Source organism: Panthera pardus, unplaced genomic scaffold (assembly GCF_024362965.1).
Source record: "Panthera pardus isolate Hobbes unplaced genomic scaffold, ASM2436296v1 HiC_scaffold_3, whole genome shotgun sequence".
NCBI lineage: Eukaryota > Metazoa > Chordata > Mammalia > Carnivora > Felidae > Panthera > Panthera pardus.
In genome coordinates this window covers 46,231,732-46,253,982 of record NW_026526876.1, presented here as the reverse complement: position 1 = coordinate 46,253,982, position 22,251 = coordinate 46,231,732, and the positions used below count along the sequence as shown (strand labels likewise).

The 22,251-nt window shown below is 36.2% G+C and overlaps 1 protein-coding gene across 6 annotated transcripts in view; it reads left to right on the top strand.

Moving 5' to 3' along the window:
* Positions 1–22,251, top strand: part of TRIM37 (tripartite motif containing 37) — a 145,603-nt gene that overhangs the window by 60,891 nt on the left and 62,461 nt on the right. For all 6 annotated transcript variants that reach the window (XM_019431070.2, XM_019431075.2, XM_019431074.2 and 3 more), the window contains exons 13-17: positions 9,823–10,002; positions 13,679–13,793; positions 14,685–14,900; positions 16,141–16,277; positions 19,685–19,770. In XM_019431070.2, the coding sequence (XP_019286615.1) occupies positions 9,823–10,002; positions 13,679–13,793; positions 14,685–14,900; positions 16,141–16,277; positions 19,685–19,770 (734 nt within the window). The remainder of the gene's footprint in view (positions 1–9,822; positions 10,003–13,678; positions 13,794–14,684; positions 14,901–16,140; positions 16,278–19,684; positions 19,771–22,251) is intronic.

Genomic DNA, 22,251 nt, shown 5'->3' with positions numbered 1-22,251 from the left:
TAAGGAGGCAGGAAAACATCAAAAATGAGGAGAGTAATCAGTCAAAATTGAGCAAGAACTATTTTTTTTTTAAGGATTATTTTAGGCTGATTATTTTTTTAAAGTTTATTTTTTTATTTTGAGAGAGACAGAGACAGAGACAGCGTGAGGGGAGGGGCAGAGAGAGAGAGAGACACTGAGAATCCCAAGCAGGCCCCAAGCTGCCTGCACAGAGCCTGACACCAGGCTCAAACTGGAGAAACTGAGATCATGACCTGACCCAAAACCAGGAGTCAGATGCTTAACCCACTGAGCCACCCAGGCGCTCTAAACGATTTTTCTTTATGTAGATTACTTCTGTTGATGTTTTCAGAATTAGAAATTAAAACAAATTGATCTTTTATTCACTAAAAATAATTAAACCTATTGCATATTAAATATTTTTCTTAAAATTTTTTTTAAATGTTTATTGATTTTGACAGAGAGAGCATAAGTGTATGTGTGCAAGCGGGGGAGGGGCAAAGAGAGATGGGGAGAAGAATCCCAAGAAGAGTCCAAGCAGGGCTTGATCTCTGGAACCATGAGATCATGACCTGAGCCAAAATCAAGAGTCAGACGATTAACCAACTGAGCCACCCAGGTGTTCCTCTACTTTTCTCTTAAAGTAACACTCATCATTATATTTAGGTCTACGTGGATTATCCAGGATAGTTCCCTCATCTGAAGATCTTTAGCTTAATCCCAGCTGTATACTCTCCTTTTTTGCTTGAAAAGTTAACAATCACACATTCCAGGGATTAAGATGTGGATATCTTGGGGTAGGGGGTAATATTCAGCCTACCGCAGCCATAAACTATAAAGCCACTATTAAAATGACAAAGACATATTGCTAATAAAGCAACAAAGGGGATAAAATGGATTTACAAACAAATACCTAAAGAAGGCAGAAAGAATTAATGGGTAACAAAAGAACAGATGGGATGAATACCCAAATGTATTCGTGTAAATTGTCTCACTACCCAGTTAAAAGGTAGAGATTGTCAACCAGCCTCCCCTGATTGACATTTATAGACTGATCAGACAGTAGCAGAAGTGCCCAGATTGTTTACCAAGAGAGGCCATATTCTGGGATATAAAACATATCTCAATAAATTCAAAAGGATTCAACTCATTCAAAGTATGTTCTCTTGCAATCAGGGAATTAATTTAGATATTAACATACTGTATTTTGGAAATCTGAAATATTTGGAACTTAACACATTTCTAAATAACTCTGGATCAAAGAGGAAATCATAAGGGATTTTTTAAAAGTATTTTGAACAACAAAAAATATTTTGAACCAAATGAAAATGAAAACATATTAGGATTTGTAGTGTGCTGCTAAAGTAGTAAGTAGAGGGAAATTTATAGCAATAAATGCCTATATACAGTTGACCTTTGAACAATATGGGTTTGAACAGTGCAAGGTTTGAACTGCAGGTTCATTTATACACAGATTTTTTTCAATAAATACAGTAAGTACAGTATTGTATTTTCCTTACCTTTTTCTTAACATATTCTTTAGCTAACTTTGTTGTGAGAATATAGTATATGATACAAATAGCGTACAGAATACACTTAATCAACTGTTTACGTTATTGGTAAGGCCTCTGGTCAACGGTGGTCTATTAAATTTTGGGGGAGTCAGAAGTCACACATTTTTGACTGTGTGGGGATCAGGGCCTCTAACCCCCCTCCATTGTTGAAGGATTAGTTGGTAAGTGAAAAGCAGAAAGGTTGCGAGTCAGTGATCTTAACATCTACTTTAAAAAACTAGAGAAAAGAAAAACAAGTTAAATGGAAGGTAAGCTGAAGAAAGGAAATTACAATAAAGATCAGAGCAGAATGCAATGAAATAAAAATTGAAAAAGCAATAGAGAAAATCATTGAGATGAACACAAAATTAGACTAAACCTACATGATTGTGAGACTTACAGTAAAGCTACAGTATTAATATAGCATAGTATTAACATAAGGATAGAAAAATTCATCAATGGAATATACCACATTCAGAAATAAGCTCACATTCATAAGCACAACGGATTTTTGATACAGATGCAAAGGTAATGCTGTGGAGAGAGTATAGTCTTGGTCCTTGAACATTTGGATATCTATATGCAAAGAACATAAACTTATACCCATACCTCATACTACATATGTAAATTAGTGAAAATTGACCATAGTCCTAGATGTAAATTCTAAAACAAAAAAACGTATAGAATATCTGTGACTTTGGGTTAGGCATTGCTGTTTTACAAACCAAAAGTATAATCTTTAAAAGAACACATTTACTAGACTTCATGAAAACCATGAAGTTCACCTCTTCAAGTTACATAGACTTTTATCCAGAATATATAAGGAACTCTCAAAACTCAGCAATTAAAAAATAAACAAGCTCCCTTCCCCCTGGGGACAAAACATTTGACATCTCACTATGAAAGATATATTGATGGGAAAATAAACCTATTTAAAGTAATTAATAGAATTAGCCATTGGGGAAAGGGAAATTTACCGGCAATACACTACCAGTATACCCTATTGCATTAATCATTAGGGAAATGGAAGTTTATAAACAGTATGATACCACTATATCCTATTGCATTGGGTAAAATTAAAAAGATCATACTGGGCGGGGTGCCTGGGTGGCTCGGTTGGTTGAGTGTTTGACTCTTCATTTTGGCTCAGCTCATGATCTCACAGTTCGTGAGTTTGAGTGGGCTCTGGGCTGTTAGGAGCCTGCTTGAGAATCTCTTTCTCTCTCTCTGCCCCTCCCCTGCTGTCTCTCTGTCTTTCTCAAAAATAAACAAACATTTAAAGAAAGAAAAAAGATCATACCAAGTATTGGCAAGAATATATAGAAATTTGAAGTCGTGTACCTTCCTCATGGGAATGTAAAACAGTAACTACCACTTTTGTAAACTATTTGGTGATTTGTTAACAAGCTAACTATACACTTGCTACATGACTCAGCTAAGCCACTCCTAGATATTTACCCAAGAGAAAAGGGACTGTATGTCCACACAAGGATTTTTACTCAAATGTTCATAGCAGCTTTGTTTGTAATAGCCAGATAGAATCAACTCTAATTTCAATCAACAGCTGAATAGATAAATAAATTTTGGTGTGTCCCTACAATGGAATACCACTCAGCAATAAAGAGTTATGAACTATTGATACATGCAACAACATGAATGGTTTTTAAATTATTTGTGAAAGAAACTAGAATATGTATATATGATTCCACTAATGTAAAAACTCGAGAAAAATGCAAACTAATCTGTAGTGACAGAATGCATGTATGTAGTTGTTTGGAGATGGAGGGACAGACAGGGCTGGGGTTAGGTGGAGGAAAATGCTAAGGAAGGGAGCACAAAAGGCAGAGGAAACTGGGAAAGGATGTGTTTTGTATCTTGGTTGTAGTAATGGTTTAATGGGTATGTATTTATGTGTATGTGTGTATACATATAAAAATTACCAGATTGTGTAACTTTCTTTGTTATACTTCATTAAAGCTATTTACTCAAAAAACAAACAACAATGAGAACTTAATTGGTCTGTCTTGTACTTTGTTTTTTTTTGTGTGGGTGTGTTTTAAATTTTAGAGAGCAAGTGTGAGGAGGGGAGAGGGATAGGGAGGGAGGGAGAGAGAGAGAGAGAGAGAGAGAAAGAGAGAGAGAGAGAGAGAGAGAGAGAGAGAGAGAGAGAGAGAGAATGAATCTTAAGCAGGCTCCATGCTGAACCCAACAAAGGGTTCGATCCCACAACCCTGGGAACATGAGCTGAGCCAAAATCAAGGGTTAGATGCTCAACCAACTGAGCCACACAGGGGCCCCTAATCTGTCTTATACTTGGAATGGATGTTTTACTCATGTGTTGATCATTTAGAAAATAATAATTTACAGGGGCATCTGGGTGGCTCAGTCGCTTAAGCGTCTGACTTTGACTCAGGTCATGATCTCACAGTTCTTGAGTTTGAGCCCTGCATTGGGCTTTGTGCTGACCGCTCAGAGCCTGGAGCCTGCTTCGGATTCTGTGTCTCCCTCTCTCTCTGCTTGCACTCTCTCTCAAAAATGATAAACATTAAAAAAAAGAAAATAATAATTTGCTAAATATACAGTTGACACATTTCATCATGTGATATTAAAGAATTACATTCATTGATATTACCATTTTTTATCAGGAGAGTCCTCAAGTATTAGAAAACTTTTTTTTTTTTTAACGTTTATTTATTTTGAGAGAGCTGGGGAGGAGCAAAGGGACAGGGAGAGAGAATCCCAAGCAGGCTTTGCACCATCAGTGCAGAGCCTGACACAGGGCTCGAACTCACAACCGTGAGATTATGACCTGAGCTGAAATCTAGAGTCAGACCCTTAACTGACTGAGCCACGAAGGTGCCTCTGTTAGAAAGCTTTTTTTTTTTTTTTTAATTTTTTTTTTTTTAACGTTTATTTATTTTTGAGACAGAGACAGAGCATGAACAGGGGAGGGGCAGAGAGAGGGAGACACAGAATCTGAAACGGGCTCCAGGCTCTGAGCTGTCAGCACAGAGCCCGACGCGGGGCTTGAACTCACGGACCGTGAGATCATGACCTGAGCCGAAGTCGGACGCTTAACCGACTGAGCCACCCAGGCGCCCCTGTTAGAAAGCTTTTAAGCTCATGTAGCACCTCCAGATTTTCCAGAGTTAGGACTTTTTTATTTCAAAGCTTGTGTTTTATCATTGGCAACCAATATTGGAAGTTTTTTTCTTTAGATGTTTTGGTCCAGAAAATGTCTGCCAGATATCCACAACTGAATAACCCTTGTTTATTGTTGTTCTTTTAATTTGATATTACACACAAAAAAGTGAATTTGCAACTAAGTTAAAGTTATTTACCCAAGACAACCATTGTACATGACTATACAGCAAAAGTACTTTATGTATGTGTCCCATTTTGTGACAGCAAGATGTGAGATTTAATAAAATGTATCAATTTTACTACTTCATCAAAAACATTCCTGAGAGACACTGGCATTTTGTTTCACTGTCTGAAAGTGTGTAGTACTGAATAATTTAATGACTTTAGTGGTACATTAAAAACAAATTTTTTTTAATGTTTATTTTTGAGAGAGAGACCAAGAGACAGAGCATGAGCAGCAGGGAAGGGGCAGAGAGAGAGGGAGACACAGAATCTGAAGCAGGCTCCAGGCTCTGCGCTGTCAGCACAGAGCCCGACACAGGGCACAAACCCACAAACTGCGAGATCATGACCTGAGCCAAAGTTGGAAGCTTAACTGACTGAGCCACCCAGGTGCCCCTTTACTGGTACATTTTTAACTACTGTTCTTCTGCACCATTGTTCCGAATGTCCTCACAATGAAAGAGGCACACAACTTAATATTACGATAATGGTTGACATTTTGGATCTCTGAAAGGACCATTTAGGAGCTGACCCTTGGGCACACAGATTACATTTTAACAACTTCTGACATAGACTAACCTTAATGCAGAATATTCTTGCCCCTACTGGGGAGTCAAACTATGAATAGTGCTAGTGATATGGAAAGGATTCTGCCTTTGAATTACAAGTATGTTTTAGCTGTTGGCTTTGCTTCAAATCTCCTGTGTGATCTTTAGCAGTGGACTCACCTGTATTTTCTTTTTTTAATGTTTATTCATTTAGAGAAAAAAAGCACCTGCATGTGCCTGAGTGAGTGTGGGAGGGGCAGAGAGAGAATCCCAAGCAGGCTCTGTGCTGTCAGCGCAGAGCCTGACTCAGGGCTTGATCTTACTAGCTGTGAGATTATGACCTGAGCCAGAATCAATAGTTGGCGCTTAAATGACAGAGCCACATAGGCGTGTCTCTAACCTGTGTTGTTATTATAACAGCTAACGTCTGCTATGTATTTACTTTATGCCAAGCACTGTGCTTTATAGTACCATTTTTCTTTACTATCCCCTTGTGAGCTGTAGGTTATATTAGTCCCATTTCACAGATGGTAATACAGTGATGGCTCAAATTATTCACTCAAGATCGGCATTGTTTAACAGCAGTCGGTTTAACACAGACTTTTTGGTTTCTGTATTGTTGTTGTTAACGACCAAGCTGTTTTGATTCTCTGAAATGAGCCATTTTGGTTGGAAAGTGGTTGATCGAGGGCAGAATTATAAGAATCTCAGTGATTACAGGATTTTGTTTGTGTCCCTGTTGCTACCATTAAATCTTGGGCCTCTCCTCATCTCTTGATTAAGCTATTTCTTGATCTATCTCTATTTCCTGTGTTGGAAAGTTTCCTTTCTCTGTTACTGATAGGTAGATTTTGTGACATTTCTATTGCCTTTGGTACTGATTTTATTTCTGTGCTTTTATTGTTGATCATATACACTTCAGGAACCTAAAGTTCACATTGTCTTATAAACAGCAATAAATGTTATCAGTGATAATGAAACATTCAGGATACTGAGGTTGAAAAAGATTATGATTCATATATTTGTTAAATATTATCTAAATACTTTAGCGAGACCTTTCTATTCTGATAAAGTGACATCTTATCTGTTAATTCTCTTAACACTTCAGTAAACCTAGAGGAAAGTTTTGAATACTTTTTCATTAATATTAAAATGTCATTCAGTTATGGAATTCAGAGTTGAACAGTGAAGTAGTTTAACTGCTAAAATATGAAATAAAACTTAAATCTTTGTGTCATTATCTAGTATATTTTAGTATCATCTGGGATGCTGCAGAAGTACTATCATAATTTCATTATGCTTAAGTATCTCTCTAAAGGCGTGTTGGCATACACGTGTATAGACTTTCAGAGAATATTTGCATATGAGTGACATCCTGAAATTAACTCTACAGTCCTTGCTGAGTGCCTTGTTTTAGAGAAGGGAATTTCTTTGAGTTGCTTAAGGAAAGAGTTGAACTTTTCCTGGAGGAGTAATTAAATAATTCTAAAATTTTTAAGTGAACAGTTATTATATTTATTCAGAGCCTTCAGTTTGGTAGAAGGAATATTCAAATTTAAGGTTTTAGTTTTATCTAAGATTGGGGTTTAGATGCTAAGTTAAGTATTTTAATTTGGATTAATTCCCACATTTGTTAGAAATACAAGTATGTATTTGTCATGATTTTAAAGAACTAAAGCTGGTAAAGGAACTTCTTTCATACATTATATGGTTTTTCATACAATGTGAGTTTTTACTTTTTTCTATTGATCTTTGTGCTCGCTTCGGCAGCACATATACTATTGATCTTAAACTTTTGTTTTGAACCCAGATGTATTTGACTATCTGCATTAATGTATTCTCCCCCAGATTTTCAATATTCTTGATTGTTTTTCTGTGTATTTTGAGTTTTTCACTACTCATTTTAAAAATAGAAGTAACAAGTTAATATTGTAGAGGTGAAATTCATGTAACATATAATTAACCATTTTATTTTATTTATTTTTAATATGAAATTTATTGTCAAATTGGTTTCCATACAACACCCAGTGTTCATCCCAACAGGTGCCCTCCTTAATGCCCATCACCCACCAGGAGCTCCCCTCCCTCCCACTCCCTATCAACCCTCAGATTATTCTCCATTTTTAAGAGTCTCTTATGGTTTGGCTGCCTCCCTCTCTTTTTTTTTTTTTCCCTTCATCTCCCCCATGGTCTTCTGTTAAGTTTCTCAGGATACACATAAGAGTGAAAACATGGTATCTGTCTTTCTCTGTAGGACTTATTTCACTTAGCATAACACTCTCCAGTTCCATCCATATTGCTACAAAAGGCCATATTTCATTCTTTCTCATTGCCACGTAGTATTCCATTGTATATATAAACCACAACTTCTTTATCCATTCATCATTTGATGGACACTTAGGCTCTTTCCATGATTTGGCTATTGTTGAAAGTGCTGCTATAAACATTGGGGGTACAAGTGCCCCTATGCATCAGCACTCCTGTATCCCTTGGGTAAATTCCAAGCAGTGCTATTGCTGGGTCATAGGGTAGATCTATTTTTAATTTTTTGAGGAACCTCCACACTGTTTTCCAGAAGTCAAGCTTTCACTTTTTGCAGATGACATATTATACATGGAAGACCCAATAGACTCCACCAAAAGTCTGCTAGAACTGATACATGAATTCAGCAATTCTCAGAATACAAAATCAATGTACAGAAATCAGTTGCATTCTTATACACTAATAATGAAGCAACAGAAAGACAAAGAAACTGATCCCATTCACAGTTGCACCAAGAATCATAAAATACCTAGGAATAAACCTAACCAAAGATGTAAAAGATCTGTATGCTGAAAACTATAGAAAGCTTATGAAGGAAATTGAAGAAGATATAAAGAAATGGAAAAACATTCCGTGCTCATGGATTGGAAGAATAATTAACCATTTTAAAATATACAATTCAGTGGAATTCAGTGCATGTAGAGTGTTGTAAACCATCACCTCTTTCTAATTTCAGAGTGTTTTCATCACCCCAGAACACCCCATACCCATTAAGTAAACACTCCATATTCCTTTCTTCCCCTATACCTAGATAAATACAATTTTGCTTTTTCTGTCTCTGTGTATTTGCCTATTGTGGATATTTCATATAGAAGATCCTATAGTCGGACCTTTTGTGTTTGGCGTCTGTTCACTTAGCATGGTGTTTTCAAGGTTTGCTCATGTTGAAGCATATACCAGAACATCATTCCTTTATATGACTGAATAATATCCAATTTTAAGTATATACTTCAATTTGTTTATCCATTCATCTGCTGATGGATATTTGGGTTGTATGCAACTTTTGGCTATTATGAGTAATCCCGTACAGTTTCTATATGGACATATGTTTTTGTTTCTTTTGAATATACATCTAGTATAGAATTGCAGGATTATATGGTAATTCTGTGTTTATAACATCTTTGGGGACTTGCCAAGCTTTTCCACAGTGACTGCACAATTCTATGTTTTCTACCAGCAATGTATGAGAGTTCATATTTCTCTACATCCTCACCAATATTTAATAATTTGTCATTTTTAATTATATTTTATTAGCACCCCTGTGAGTAAGTACCTTTGTTAAAGCAAAAGTAACTTTGAAAGTACTATTTTATACAAAATTTATTTATTTTTTGAGGTGCTATTTTATACCTGCTATATTGGTAAACATGTTTTTTAAATTTTTGTTAAGTTTTTAGTTATTTCTTTATTTTTTTTTATTTTTTTTTAACGTTTTGTTTATTTTTGAGACAGAGAGAGACAGAGCATGAATGGGGGGTGGTCAGAGAGAGAGGGAGACACAGAATCTGAAGCAGGCTCCAGGCTCTGAGCCGTCAGCCCAGAGCCTGACGCGGGGCTCGAACTCACGGACCGTAGATCGTGACCTGAGCTGAAGTCGGACGCTTAACCGACTGAGCCACCCAGGCGCCCCTTTAGTTATTTCTTTTAAGAGAGAACACAAGTAGGGGAGGAACAGAGAGAGAGGGAGAGAGAGAATCCCAAGCAGGCTCTGCAGTGTCAGCACAGAGTACAATGCGGGGCTCAAACCTACAAGCCATGAGATCATGACCTGAGCTGAGTTGGATGCTCAACCAACTGAGCCACCCAGGCGCCTCTATTGGTAAACATTTTTAAGAGGGAAAAAGGACCTGGTGTCAATCATTTTGTCGGAACCCATTACAAAACTGGTGTCTTTATAAATGATAGTCATTTCTGAAAGAAATGTGTCAATAAGTTTTTTCTCAGGTTATTAATGACCTACTTAGTGTTTCAGTATGTTTGTCTTCTATTCTTGTTTATTAACTCTGTATTAATAGTCTGTTTTTCAAATTTAGGTATGAGTATCGTGTAGAGATGGTTCATCAGTCCTGCAATGATCCTACCAAAAATATCATTCGAGAATTTGCATCTGACTTTGAAGTTGGAGAATGCTGGGGTTATAATAGATTTTTCCGTTTGGACTTACTTGCCAATGAAGGATACTTGAATCGGCAAAATGATACAGTGATTTTAAGGTAATAGGAAACATTTGATATTGTTTTTATCATGGGGGAATAATGTCATCAGAACTTTATTTTGAAATTTATTCATTTAACAAACATGAATACTGAAATTCATACTAACTATAATCCTATTATGTTTTTGTTTCTTTTCAGAAGTCCTGTATAGTGAGTAATATAACTTAGAAATGTGCTTGACATCTAGTTAGTAATTCCATAGAAAGGAAACTACTACTTTTTTTTTTTTTTAATATTTATTATTTTTGAAAGAGAGAGACAGAGTGCAAGTGGGAGAGGGGCAGAGAGAGAGAGAGAGAGAGAGGGACACAGAATCTAAAACAGGCTTCAGGCTCTGAGTTGTCAGTACAGAGCCCAACACGGGGCTTGAACTCAAGTACAGTGAGATCATGACCTAAGCCGAAGTCGGACACTTGACCAACTGAGCCACCCAGGCACCCCAGGAAACTACTGCTTCTTATAAGTAATGTTCCATTTACTTACCTATTGAACATCTAGCAACCTCCGCATTTGGAAATACAAAAATATTGAGGGATCAAGTGCTTATGTTTTTTCACTTGACATTGTATATTATATATGGGTGACTGGTTTTACAAGCTTAAATTCACAAAATAATTTTCAGTTTCTTCCAGATAACACCAAATTAAAAGTAAGGAAATAGAAATTAAAATTCATGAAAACAAATTAAGTGATAAGTAGTTGGTGTGTTATTTGTAAGGAAGGACAACATAAACACTGACTATAAAACCGCACAGCCCTGTTTAATACTGGGGTACCTTGTATAAGTCAGACATTTTGGAGCATCATTACATGATGTTTTAATTTGATGATGACAATGAGAGCTTGAGTATTAAAAAAGTAGATTCAATTATGGTTTTTTGGGGTTTTTTTAAGTTTATTTATTTTGTGAGAGACAGCAACTGGGGGAGGGGCACAGAGAGCCCAATGTGGGGCTCAAATTCACAAACTGTGAGATCATGACCTGAGCTGAAGTCAGACACTTAAGTGATTAAGCCACCCAAGTGTCCTGATTCAATTATGTTTTGAACAATGTTTAACAGTTTAAGAAGTTTCCATGAAAACCATTTTCAGAGCTTTTTCCTTGGGATTGATTTGGTATACTCTTAATTTCCACTTATTCTGAGCTCTTTGATTCAGAGCATGCTGTAGGAGTTGCTGTTGTATGAACCTTTACTCGTATGTGTTCTTCATAACCCTTTTGGGAGAATGAATAAGTGATAAAAGAGTATTGCATTTTCAGTGTAGGAAAAAAGATTCTTGTTTTTGTCTTCATTTGGGGAATTACTTTAGTTCCATTTTATAACCTTTCAGGGTTTTGTTATTACTATTATTATTTGCCAAAACAAATAGTTTGTTGCTATTCCATACTTTACCATAGGGAAGATAGCAAAATTATTCAGCCATCAATTTGACCAGCCCACAAAAGGGCCTTTAAAAAAAATGTTTATTTATTTATTTTGAGAGAGAGAGAGAGAGAGGGAGGGAGGGAGGGCAGGAGAGGGGCAAAGAGAGAGGGAGAGAGAATCCCATGCTGTCAACATGGAGCCTAATGTGGGGTTCTGTCCCACAACCCTGGGATCATGACCTGACCTGAAATCAGGCATCAGACACTTAACTAAGTCACCCAAGTGCCCCAAGAGCTTTTTTTTTTTTTTTTTTTTTAAATCCTTAGTCCTCTCCTTATTGGAGTCATAGTAATGTTGAATCTTTCTGGTGGAAATCTGTGTAATAGTTTCTTTTTTTTTAAATGCAATTTAGCCCAAATTCTAATTCTTTATTTAGGCCATCCCTATTTATAACAAAACTTTTACTTACAGGCTTGAATATTAGTGCAGGAACAGATTCCTATTGTAATATCTTATTATCATTTATACAGCAATGTTTACTGAGTGGCAGTGGGTTAATATTAAGAAAGAATAAGATGGATTTTGTCCTCAGGAAAATCAAGATGAAATGGGTAGATAAAAACAATTTTTTCTAAAAGATAGTGCTATAATAGCAGTATAAATAAATTGCTGTAGGATTCGTGGAGGGGAGGCTTTTAATTATCTTATTGGTCATAATATTTAATGGGAGATCGCTGAAAATTTGAACCTCAATTCAAAATTCTGAAGGAATTTTAAATGTACATATCAGAAAGTTACTTAAGGCTTTTCTACAACTACATATGAATAAATATGTATTTTATTCTCTTTTTGTTAAATGAGAAAGTTAAGGAATTTTACCTGTTGCTTGCTTTTGTTTTGATGATACATATACTAACTAATGATAATGTGTGGGCTTGGCTGTAGTTCATTAGGTATTCAAAAGTAATAGTCTTTTGGAAGTCTTACCAGTGTATACTGAGTAGGCAGTATCCACTTAAGCTAGTGATTGAGTGAATAATCTCTGACCTCTAATGCCTGAGTATGCTTGACTGGAAATAGTTATCTGCTGCAGATAATTCTAGATGGTCAGTAGATTCCTATACTAGCTTTAAAATATTACGAAAAATGGAATAGTATTTAAACATAAAGGTGACAAGACTGGAAAGAGGATTTGCAGGCTTCCAAGTTAGTCTTTTCTCTTGGGACTCTTCCTTTCTTTAGAAACATCTTTACCTGTTACTGAAAATTTTTTCATTATAAATAGACTCATTTTCATTCATCTGACGTAGGTAGAGATTCTTTGCATTAGTAGGTATTGGTGTTTTAAAAGTACAGATAACTCTGAAAAGATTGAGATCCTATCACTTACCCATTAAAATCCTTTATTATACTTGTTTTTTTCCCTAACCCTCCTGAAATATGCTGTATTGTGATATATGGAGGGTTGATTTAAGCTGCTATCTGGAGGGGTTTAGAATATAGGTTATTTAGAGGATGCAACTCTTTGGGGGACAGTAAAGCAGTCCTGGGTAGTTGATCCTTTAAATTATTTTTTTATTGAGGAGTAAGAAAAATGGGAACATGAGATGGAGGCAGGAAAGAAAAAAAACAGAGTCTAAAACAAACTTTGCCTATTTTTGTAGTGCCTGGCCTAAGCAAGAAAGGGGAAGGAAAGCATTAGCTTCTTTCTTCCTGCATAGCATGGTCTTCCCATCTCATGATCAACAATGTATTTGAACTAGTAGTTTGGGAGCTTTAACCATGATATGTAATGTTATTTCTTTACAAAAGTATAGTTTGAATTTAGACAACTGACTTGAAGATAACTTTTTTCTTCCAAGTTTTTATTTAAATTCAAGTTAGTTAACATATAGTGCATTGTTTTCAGGAGCAGAGCTTAGTGATTCATCACTTACATATAACACCCAGTGCTCATCACAACAAGTGCCCTCCTTAATACCCATTACCCATTTAGCGCTCTAAACCCCTCCCCACCCCCCCACCCCCCCACGCCAGCAACCCTCAGTTTCTTCTCTATTGTTAAGAGTCTGTTATGGTTTGCCTCCCTCTTGAAGAGAACTTCTCAGAACATTATGTCATTCTAATTTGTAAACTATATGTATAAATGGTTGATACCAGCAGCTCTGAATTCAATTTGAATTTTAGCTTTGTTGTAATGTAGTCAAGTAAACTTAAAATTATAGAATTTATAGTTATAGATTCAAGGCTTGGTTGATAATATTTTACTGTTTGGATCACGTTTCATGTGCAGTTCTTCTTTTAAGGTTTCAGGTTCGTTCTCCAACTTTCTTTCAAAAATGCCGGGACCAGCATTGGTATATTACTCAATTAGAAGCTGCACAAACTAGCTATATCCAACAAATAAATAACCTTAAAGAGGTAAGGAAAAAATGTATTTTTGGTTTAGTGTTTCATATTGTGTTATTGGCCTGATACATTTGTAATTAGATTTTGTAATTTTGTAGAAAAGTCCAATTATCTTATTCTCCCATCTACTTCCCACCTTTAGCCTCTAATTTTACACTCTTCACAGTTTGTTAGCCATTAGCCACATATGGCTATGCAAACTTAATTAAAATAAAAAATTCAGTTCTTTAGTTGCACTGGCCACATTTCAAGTGCTTCTATTGGGCATTGCACATATAGAACATTTCCGTACTGTATTGGACAGTGCTGCTCTCATTGAGGTAAACATTTTGTGTTTTTCTCAATGACTTGAGTATTTCTGTTTTCCATGCTGTCATGAAGTCAAAGGATTCTAAGTTATAGAATAATTGAAAATTGCCACATCTTGAATTTTCACTATTCTTGAATGGAGCATTATGGAGGATCAGTTAAGGAATTTTTATCTTACAGTGGTAAACTACATTATGTAAGGGATTCTTCTTTCTGCCAGTGGAAATTGAGATGGGGTAATAAGATTGAAGTGCTGAGAATGGTTAATAGAAAAGGGAGGAAATATGAATGAATACATGCTTTGAGAGATTTTCATGTTAAGTGTACTATTTAAAACTGCTTATATTTATTGACTTTACAGTTTGCTAATTGTATGTGCAGCTTGGGCTGCATATAAGAAGAATGAGGGTAAATTGGGCAGATTTTTTTTTTGCCATAGATTTTTCCATAAGCAAAACCTGGAGGGAGTGAGAGAAATGGTTCAAAAATGTTTTTAGGAACATCTGGATATATCTTTTTACTGAAAATATTTTTACTGTACCAGGGAACTCTTCTTTTGACTCATGTGTATGTGTGCTGTTATTGTTTTAAAAGAGACTTACTATTGAGTTATCTCGAAGTCAGAAATCAAGAGATTTGTCACCACCAGATAATCATCTGAGCCCCCAAAATGATGACACTCCTGAGACACGTGCTAAGAAGTCTGTGCCGTGCACCGATATGCTTCTCCAGGATGGTCCTACTACAGCTTCTGTAAGAGATGTCAAAGAGGATGAAGAAGAGGAAAAGATTCAGAATGAAGATTATCATGTAATAATTAGACTTGTTTTAGATTCATTTTGTGCTTTGTAAGAGAAATGATAAGACCATGGTTTCCAACATATATAGAGGAATCAATATACTGAAAGACTTCTCCATTTATTTTCTTTAGTAGAGTATGCCCTTCTGTAAATATTAAGTCAGAAGTTGAATCAAAATGTTACAAGGCTCTAAAGTTAATTTATTATAGAAAACGTATGTTCTACCAAACAAACTGACACACATTCCGGAAAATATACAACTATACAAATTGTGGAATTAACAAATCTGATCTATTTCCATTCACTAAAACTAGTACAGTACCTTATTTTTGCATATGTAGGTAGAATCATTTAGGATTTGGGAGATAGCCAGGTTTTATGCTAGATAAACAACAACCAGAATGAGAATTTGAGAAGTGATTGTTACTGTTTAAAGTTATGGGTACCTGGGTGGCTCACTTGGTTAAGCATCCAACTCTTGTTTTTGGCTCACGTCATGATCTCATGGTTCATGGGATTGAGCCCTCTCTGTCAGCGCACAGCCTGCTTAGGATTCTCTCTCTGCCCCTCCCCCGCTCTCCCACTCTTTCAGTCAAAATAAATAAACATAAAAAAGAATAGAGTTGAAAAGTAAGACAGTGATGCAGAGACCAGCTTTTGTTGTTATAGTTGTTATTTATAAGATAGGACACTTCAAATATGTACTAAAATGAAGGAGCCAGTGGGGAGAGAGGTAAGTTAAGGTATTGACAAAACAAACTATTTAAGGAGATAATGGAGCACTCAGGTGAAGCAATTAACCTGTGAAAGGGGTGTTAATGGAATTAATGATGGGGTTTGGAGGTAGGGCAGGTAAAATTGGGGGGTATTTACACATAATAACTAGTGTGTTTTTCTATGCAGATAGGTGACAAGAGTTTTATGATGTCCTTGATGTTAGAGATTAGGTCGGACTACAGGATGATGGTTTGAAATGTTACCCTGTGAAGAGCCTCATTGGCATCTGCAGTGGAGTATATGAAGCATCTCTAGTCACATTGAAGGCCTAACTGAAAGTGGCAGCAATAAGTTATTAGTGGAACCAGATAATGTGGTTGTGTGCTGTTCTCTAATGGGCTCAACTGCCTATGCACAGGAGAGAGAATTCTGATCATTTCATTATTCTTTGGTGCTTGGTCCATTGGCTGGATCAGATGATCAATGAGTAAAAACATTTGAGATAGAAGTCTTGTTTCTTTGCCTTGATCTAGCATGAACTTTCAGATGGAGATCTGGATCTGGATCTTGTTGGTGAAGATGAAGTGAATCACCTCGATGGCAGCAGTTCCTCTGCCAGCTCCACAGCAACAAGTAACACAGAAGAAAATGACATTGATGAAGAAACTATGTGAGTGTCTCACATTAACTACCATAAAGCATCTAAGTAGTAATTATTAGAAGCATATTAACTAAATTTGGGCCTAAAAGTGGAGATACTCAGCATGTTTACTTGCTGTAGAGTATCTTATATAAATGAAGGAACTTGAAGGAAAGATAGTTTACCTTCTTTACACCTCTGGGTTCCAAACTTAGCTTTAGTTTTTCTTTTTAATTTTTCAATTATTCAATTTAAGAAAAATGGAGAAAATGCTAGATAACAATTCCCATATTCCCTTTGTCCAGATTAATTCCCCAAATGTTAATATTTTGCTTAGTTCCTCTTTTCTGTATTTTTTAAAAATATTTTTTGGTGAGACTTTCGAGTTAGGTGAATATACTTTTCGTTGTGTACTATGTTTCCTATGTAACTACAGTATAGTTATCAAACTCAGGATTTAACATTGATGTAATACTATAATCTGTTACCTTTTAAAAATTTGCCATTGATGTCCTTTGGTCTAGGATCCAAAGCGGTATTACATTACTTTTAGTTAAGTTTCTTTAGTCTTTAATTTGGATCACCTGATCTTTTTTGTTTGTTTGCTTGTTTATGACTTTGACACTTCAGAGAAAGAGCAGTTCTTTCCTAGCAAGCTTCAATTTGGGAGTTGTCCAAATGTTTCTTCACAATTAAATTAAGATTGTGCACTTTAGGCAGGAGTACTAAAGAAATTATGATACCTTTTCAGGACCTCATATGATGGAGTAGTGGGAGAGCACATGTCTTTTATCTCTGTACCATTAATTTAGATTATTTGGTTTAAAAAATAATTTTTTTAAATATTTATTTATTTTTGAGAGGGAGAGAGAGGCAGAACGTGAGCAGGGGAGGAGCAGAGAGAGAGGGAGACACAGAATCCGAAGCAGGCTCCAGGCTCTGAGCTGTCAGCACAAAGCCCGAGGCGGGCCTCGAACTCACAAACCGTGAGATCATGACCTGAGCCGAAGTCGGACACTCAACTGACTGAGCCACACAGGCGCCCCTAGATCACTTGGTTAACGTGATGTCTGTCAGGTTTCTCCAATCTGAAATTACTAATTTTTCCCTTTGTAGTTAATAAATATCCTATAGGGACATATTCTGAGGCTGGAAATGTCTTCCCACCCTATCACCTGTTCCCTCCATTCCCTCACCCACCTTCCCTCTGGTAACCCTTAGTTCTCTATAGTTAAGAGTCTGTTTCCTGGTTCCCCCCCCTTACCCCCGTCTCTCTGTCTCTCTGTCTCGCGTGCGCCCACACACATTTTCTCTCTTTGCTCATTTCTTTTGTTTCTTTAATTCTACGTAGGATTGAAATAATATTTGTCCTTCTCTGACTGACTTCATTTAGTGTTCATTATACCCTCTAGCTCCATCCATGTTGTTGAAAATTGCAAAATTTCATTCTTTTTGATGGATGAATAATATTCCTGTGTGTGTGTGTGTGTGTGTGTACACCAAATATTCTTTATCCATTCATCAATGAACACTTGGGCTTCCATATCTTGGCTGTTGTAAATAGCACTGCTATAAATATAGGGGTGCCTATATCCCTTTGAATTAATGTTCTTATATTCTTAGGGTAACTAATTAGTAGTGCAGTTGCTGGATCATAGAGTAGTTCTATTTTTAACTTTTTAAGGAAACTTCATACAGTTTTCCAGGGTTTACCAATTTGCATTCTCACCAACAGTGTAAGAGGGTACCCCTTTCTCTGTATCCTCCCTGACATCTGTTGTTTTCTGTTGTTAATTTTAGTCATTCTGACAGCTGTGAGATGGTATCTCATCGTGGTTTTGATTTGTATTTCCCTGATGATAAGTGATGTTGAGCATCTCTTCATGTGTTTGTGTCTTCTTTGGAAAAAGGTCTATTCATGTATTCTTCCCATTTCTTCACTGGATTGCTTTTTGTGTGTTGAGTTTGATAAATTCTTTATAGATTTTGGATTCTAACCTATTATCTGACATGTCATTTGCAAATTATCTCCCATTCTGTCAGTTGCCTTTTAGTAGTTTTTTTTTTTTTTAATGTTTATTTATTTTTGAGAGAGAGAGAGAGAGCATGAGCAGGGGAAAGGCAGAGAGGGAGTCACAGAATCCAAAGCAGGCTCCAGGTCTGAGCTGTCAGCACAGAGTCCGACATGGGGTTCGAACCCATGAACCATGAGATCACGACCTGAGCTGAAGCCAACGGTTAACCAACTGAGCCACCCAGGCACCGCTAGTTTTTTTTATTGTTTTCTATGCTGTGCAGAAGCTTTTTATCTTAGGTCACAATAGTTCATTTTGCTTTCATTTCCCTTGTGAGTTCCTTAAATATCCCAAACTAGCATTGGTTAGTGTTGTTCCATATAGCACTCTCATTATAATAAGTGGGGCATCTGGATGTCTCAGTTGGTAGAATATGTGACTCTTGATCTTGGGGTTGTGAATTTAAGCCCCATGTTGGACATAGAGCTTACTTAAAATCAATCACTAAGTAAATAAGGAAATTAAAAGAAATTTTTTAATTAAAAAAATAAAATAAAGCAATAGTAGTTTTTTTGGTAGGAAAGATTTTGTGAGGACTTTGGTAGGAGGCAACACCCTTTTTCTGAAATACCATCTTAAGAAAACAGTATTTATGGGGCGCCTGGGTGGCTCTGTTGGTTGAGCAGCTGACTGACTCTTGATTTCAGCTTAGGTCATGATTCCAGAGTTGTGGGATTTAGCCCCGCATTGGGCTCCACACTGTATGTCAAGCCTGCTTGGGATTCTCTGTCTCTCCCCCACTCGCATGTGTACTCTCTCTCGTTTAAAAAAAAAAAAAAAAAAAGTAATCATATGTTAATTTGATCTTTTTTTTTAACCTTAAAAGGTAGTGTTTTTAAGCCTAATTTCTTACCATTAAGTTATAAATTCTTTAAAGCTATATAGTTCCTTCTGCTTACAATGGTTCTCATATTTTCTATTTTAAAAATTAAACATTGGGGTACCTGGGTGGCTTAGTCAGTTAAGCGTCCGAATCCTGATTTCAGCTCAGGCAATGATCTCATGGTTTGTGAGTTCAAGCCCTGCACTGGGCTCTGTTCTGATAGGGAGGAGCCTGCTTGGGATTCTCTCTCTGCCCCTCTCTCTCTGCCCCTCCCATGCTCACACTCTGTCTCTCAAAATAAATAAGTAAATTTTACAAAAGAAAAATGTTGCCAACCATCTCGGTGTTTTTGAGAGGTAGTTTGAACATTAACACTACCATGATAATATTAAAAGTCATTGTCCTCATTTCCGTATTGAGAAATAGCATGTCTTACTTTGTAGGAGAAAGCTATGCACTACTGTTTTAAAATTCATCGAGGTGTGACAAATGTTAATTGTCCTTACTGTATAGGAATGATGAATTTTGTATATTCTTAGGTCGGGAGAAAATGATGTGGAATACAACAACATGGAATTGGAAGAGGGAGAACTTATGGAAGATGCAGCTGCTGCAGGACCACCAGGTACAGAGGCTAAGATGCACAAGCTGTTCTGTCTTCTCTTTCCTCTTTATCATATTTTAATATATGGCAGTCACTGCTCTATATAGCTTATGGTATTGGAAGTGCTATATATGTATATAATATTGTATATTGGAAGTGTCAATATATATTATATATCTTAGAGTGTATACTAATGGTATTTAAAACAGCAATAATAGCTAACATTTGGTAAGTGTTCTTACATACCAAGGATTGTGCACAAGCACTTTTATGTGTACCTTTTCTCATTAATTTCTAACATTCTGTGAGATAGATTTTAATATTGTCTACTTTTTATAGCTGTACAAACTGGTATGTAGAGAATTTAAGCAATTTGCTCTCATTCACAATTTAGTAAATGAAAGAGGGATTTGAGTTTTGGGTTTGTCTGAATCCAAAGTTCTTGGTCTTCTCTACGGTTATGTATTAATTATCCTTTTATGATATTTGTCTTGTTTATAAATCTAATTTAACTATAGAATAATCTGAATAGATTCATGGACTGTGACTTACAAAGGACTTTTTGAGAGCTCATCTTATGCATTGAAAAAACTTGAGATTTAATTGCCTAGGTCACATAGGTAGCTGTTGGTAGAACTAGTCTAGAGCTCCGTATCATCTTTTTCTTAGATTCTGATTTTTGCCAAACCACACTGTTCTTGTTGGGATGAAGTGGCTCAAATGCTGAGTTTTTCTCTTGTGTTCTTGGACCTGTTTAATTAAGCATGCAAATCTTGGCTAAAATAATTATAAGCTAGCTTTGTATTGCTATTTATTGATGTTGCCCTTGGTACAAACACTGGCATATTCTGTGGCGTGTTTGGATCTCTGAAGACCTCTTAAACATTGGAAGCCTTGCAACTTCCACCCATGCTTTGTACTCTTCCTACTTCTCACTTTTTTCTAGGTGATTTCAGTTCCACTTGTACTTCAATTCTATTTATATGCTGATTACTCTCTAAGTTCTAGCTCTAGCTTTTATTTTTCTCATAACTTCCAGTTCCATGTAGCTGTGTGGTTTTGATGTTAACAGATTCAGTGTCTCCCAAACAAATCATTGTCTTTTTATCTGTCAGCCTGCCTATCAGTAATAGCTCATCATCTTAGTGATTGATGGTGCTATACATTCTTCATCTTTTCCTCTTGCTTAAATTCTGCTTGTAATACATTACCAAAATCTGTTGATTCTACCTAAATAGTGCATGAATTCATTTGTACTTTCCTTTGACATTCCTAGCTAGGCCACTGTCTTTCAAAATAGTCTCTTGTCTGGGTTCCTTGTATCCATTATTCTTCCTTTCATATGCTCAAAATGAGTTCTTTTTCCCCCTTCAAATTTATATCTGATCATGTCACTTCTCTACTCTAAAACCCTTTATTGAATTCCATTTACTTACAGGATAAAATCCAAACTTGCTTAATGGTACAGAAGACCTTTCATATGCTGACTCCTACTCACTTCTGTAGCCTTACATCTCTCACACTTGCCTCTGTCATTTTTTAGTCTAGAGGAACTTCTTTCATCCCCCCAAATGTGCTTCCCACCATGTTCCTTGTGTCTCTCTTCATGCTGGGCGTAGCTCCTATTCCTTCTTAATTTTAGCTTGTATTCTATTCCTGGAAGCCCTCCTCAACTGTGTGCCCTGGGTCTTTTTCTGCTCCCTCAAATTAACCTATTAGAATATATATTAAACCTGATTACAATTGCTTGTTTACCTGCCCATTATCCCTTTTGGCTCTGAGCTCCACAAAGCTGTGTGCCAAGAAATAATGCACATCTTAATTTTGTATCCCTGACATTTAAAAATATAATAAGTGATCATTTAATATTTTTCAGATATTGAGTGAATATATTTATTTTTACTAAGTGTTGAATGTAATTTTTAAAGTTTTAAATAGTATAGAAAAATTCAGAGGCTATCTTGGTATAAAATGGAAGATGGGTATATTAAATCAAGGTTACTGAATATTTTCCAGCCTTCTGGGATACTTTTTCTTAGTTAAATCTGTCATTTCCTCTCTTAAACTATATAACAGGGAAATACTTATGTAAAACATTTTTATACATACTGGGTAATGGGTAAATAAGAGGTTATATTTTTCAATTTATTCATTCATTCACCAAATACTTACTGGATGCTTGCCTAGAACTATGTACTATTTTACTATCTGGAGCTATAGTACTGAATAAAAAGACTTCTCTGTTCCATGCTGCTTATGTTCTATAATTATGAGATTGTAATTCATTTATTTACTTTAAAAAATTTTTTTAATGTTTGTTTGTTTTAGAGAGACAGACAGGGCACAAGCAGGGGAGGGGCAGAGAGAGGGAGACACAGAATGAAGCAGGCTCCAGGCTCCACACCGTCAGCACAGAGCCTGATGCAGGGCTCAAACCACAAACTGCAAGATCATGACCTGAGCTGAAGTCAGACGCTAAACCTACTGAGCCACCCAGGCACC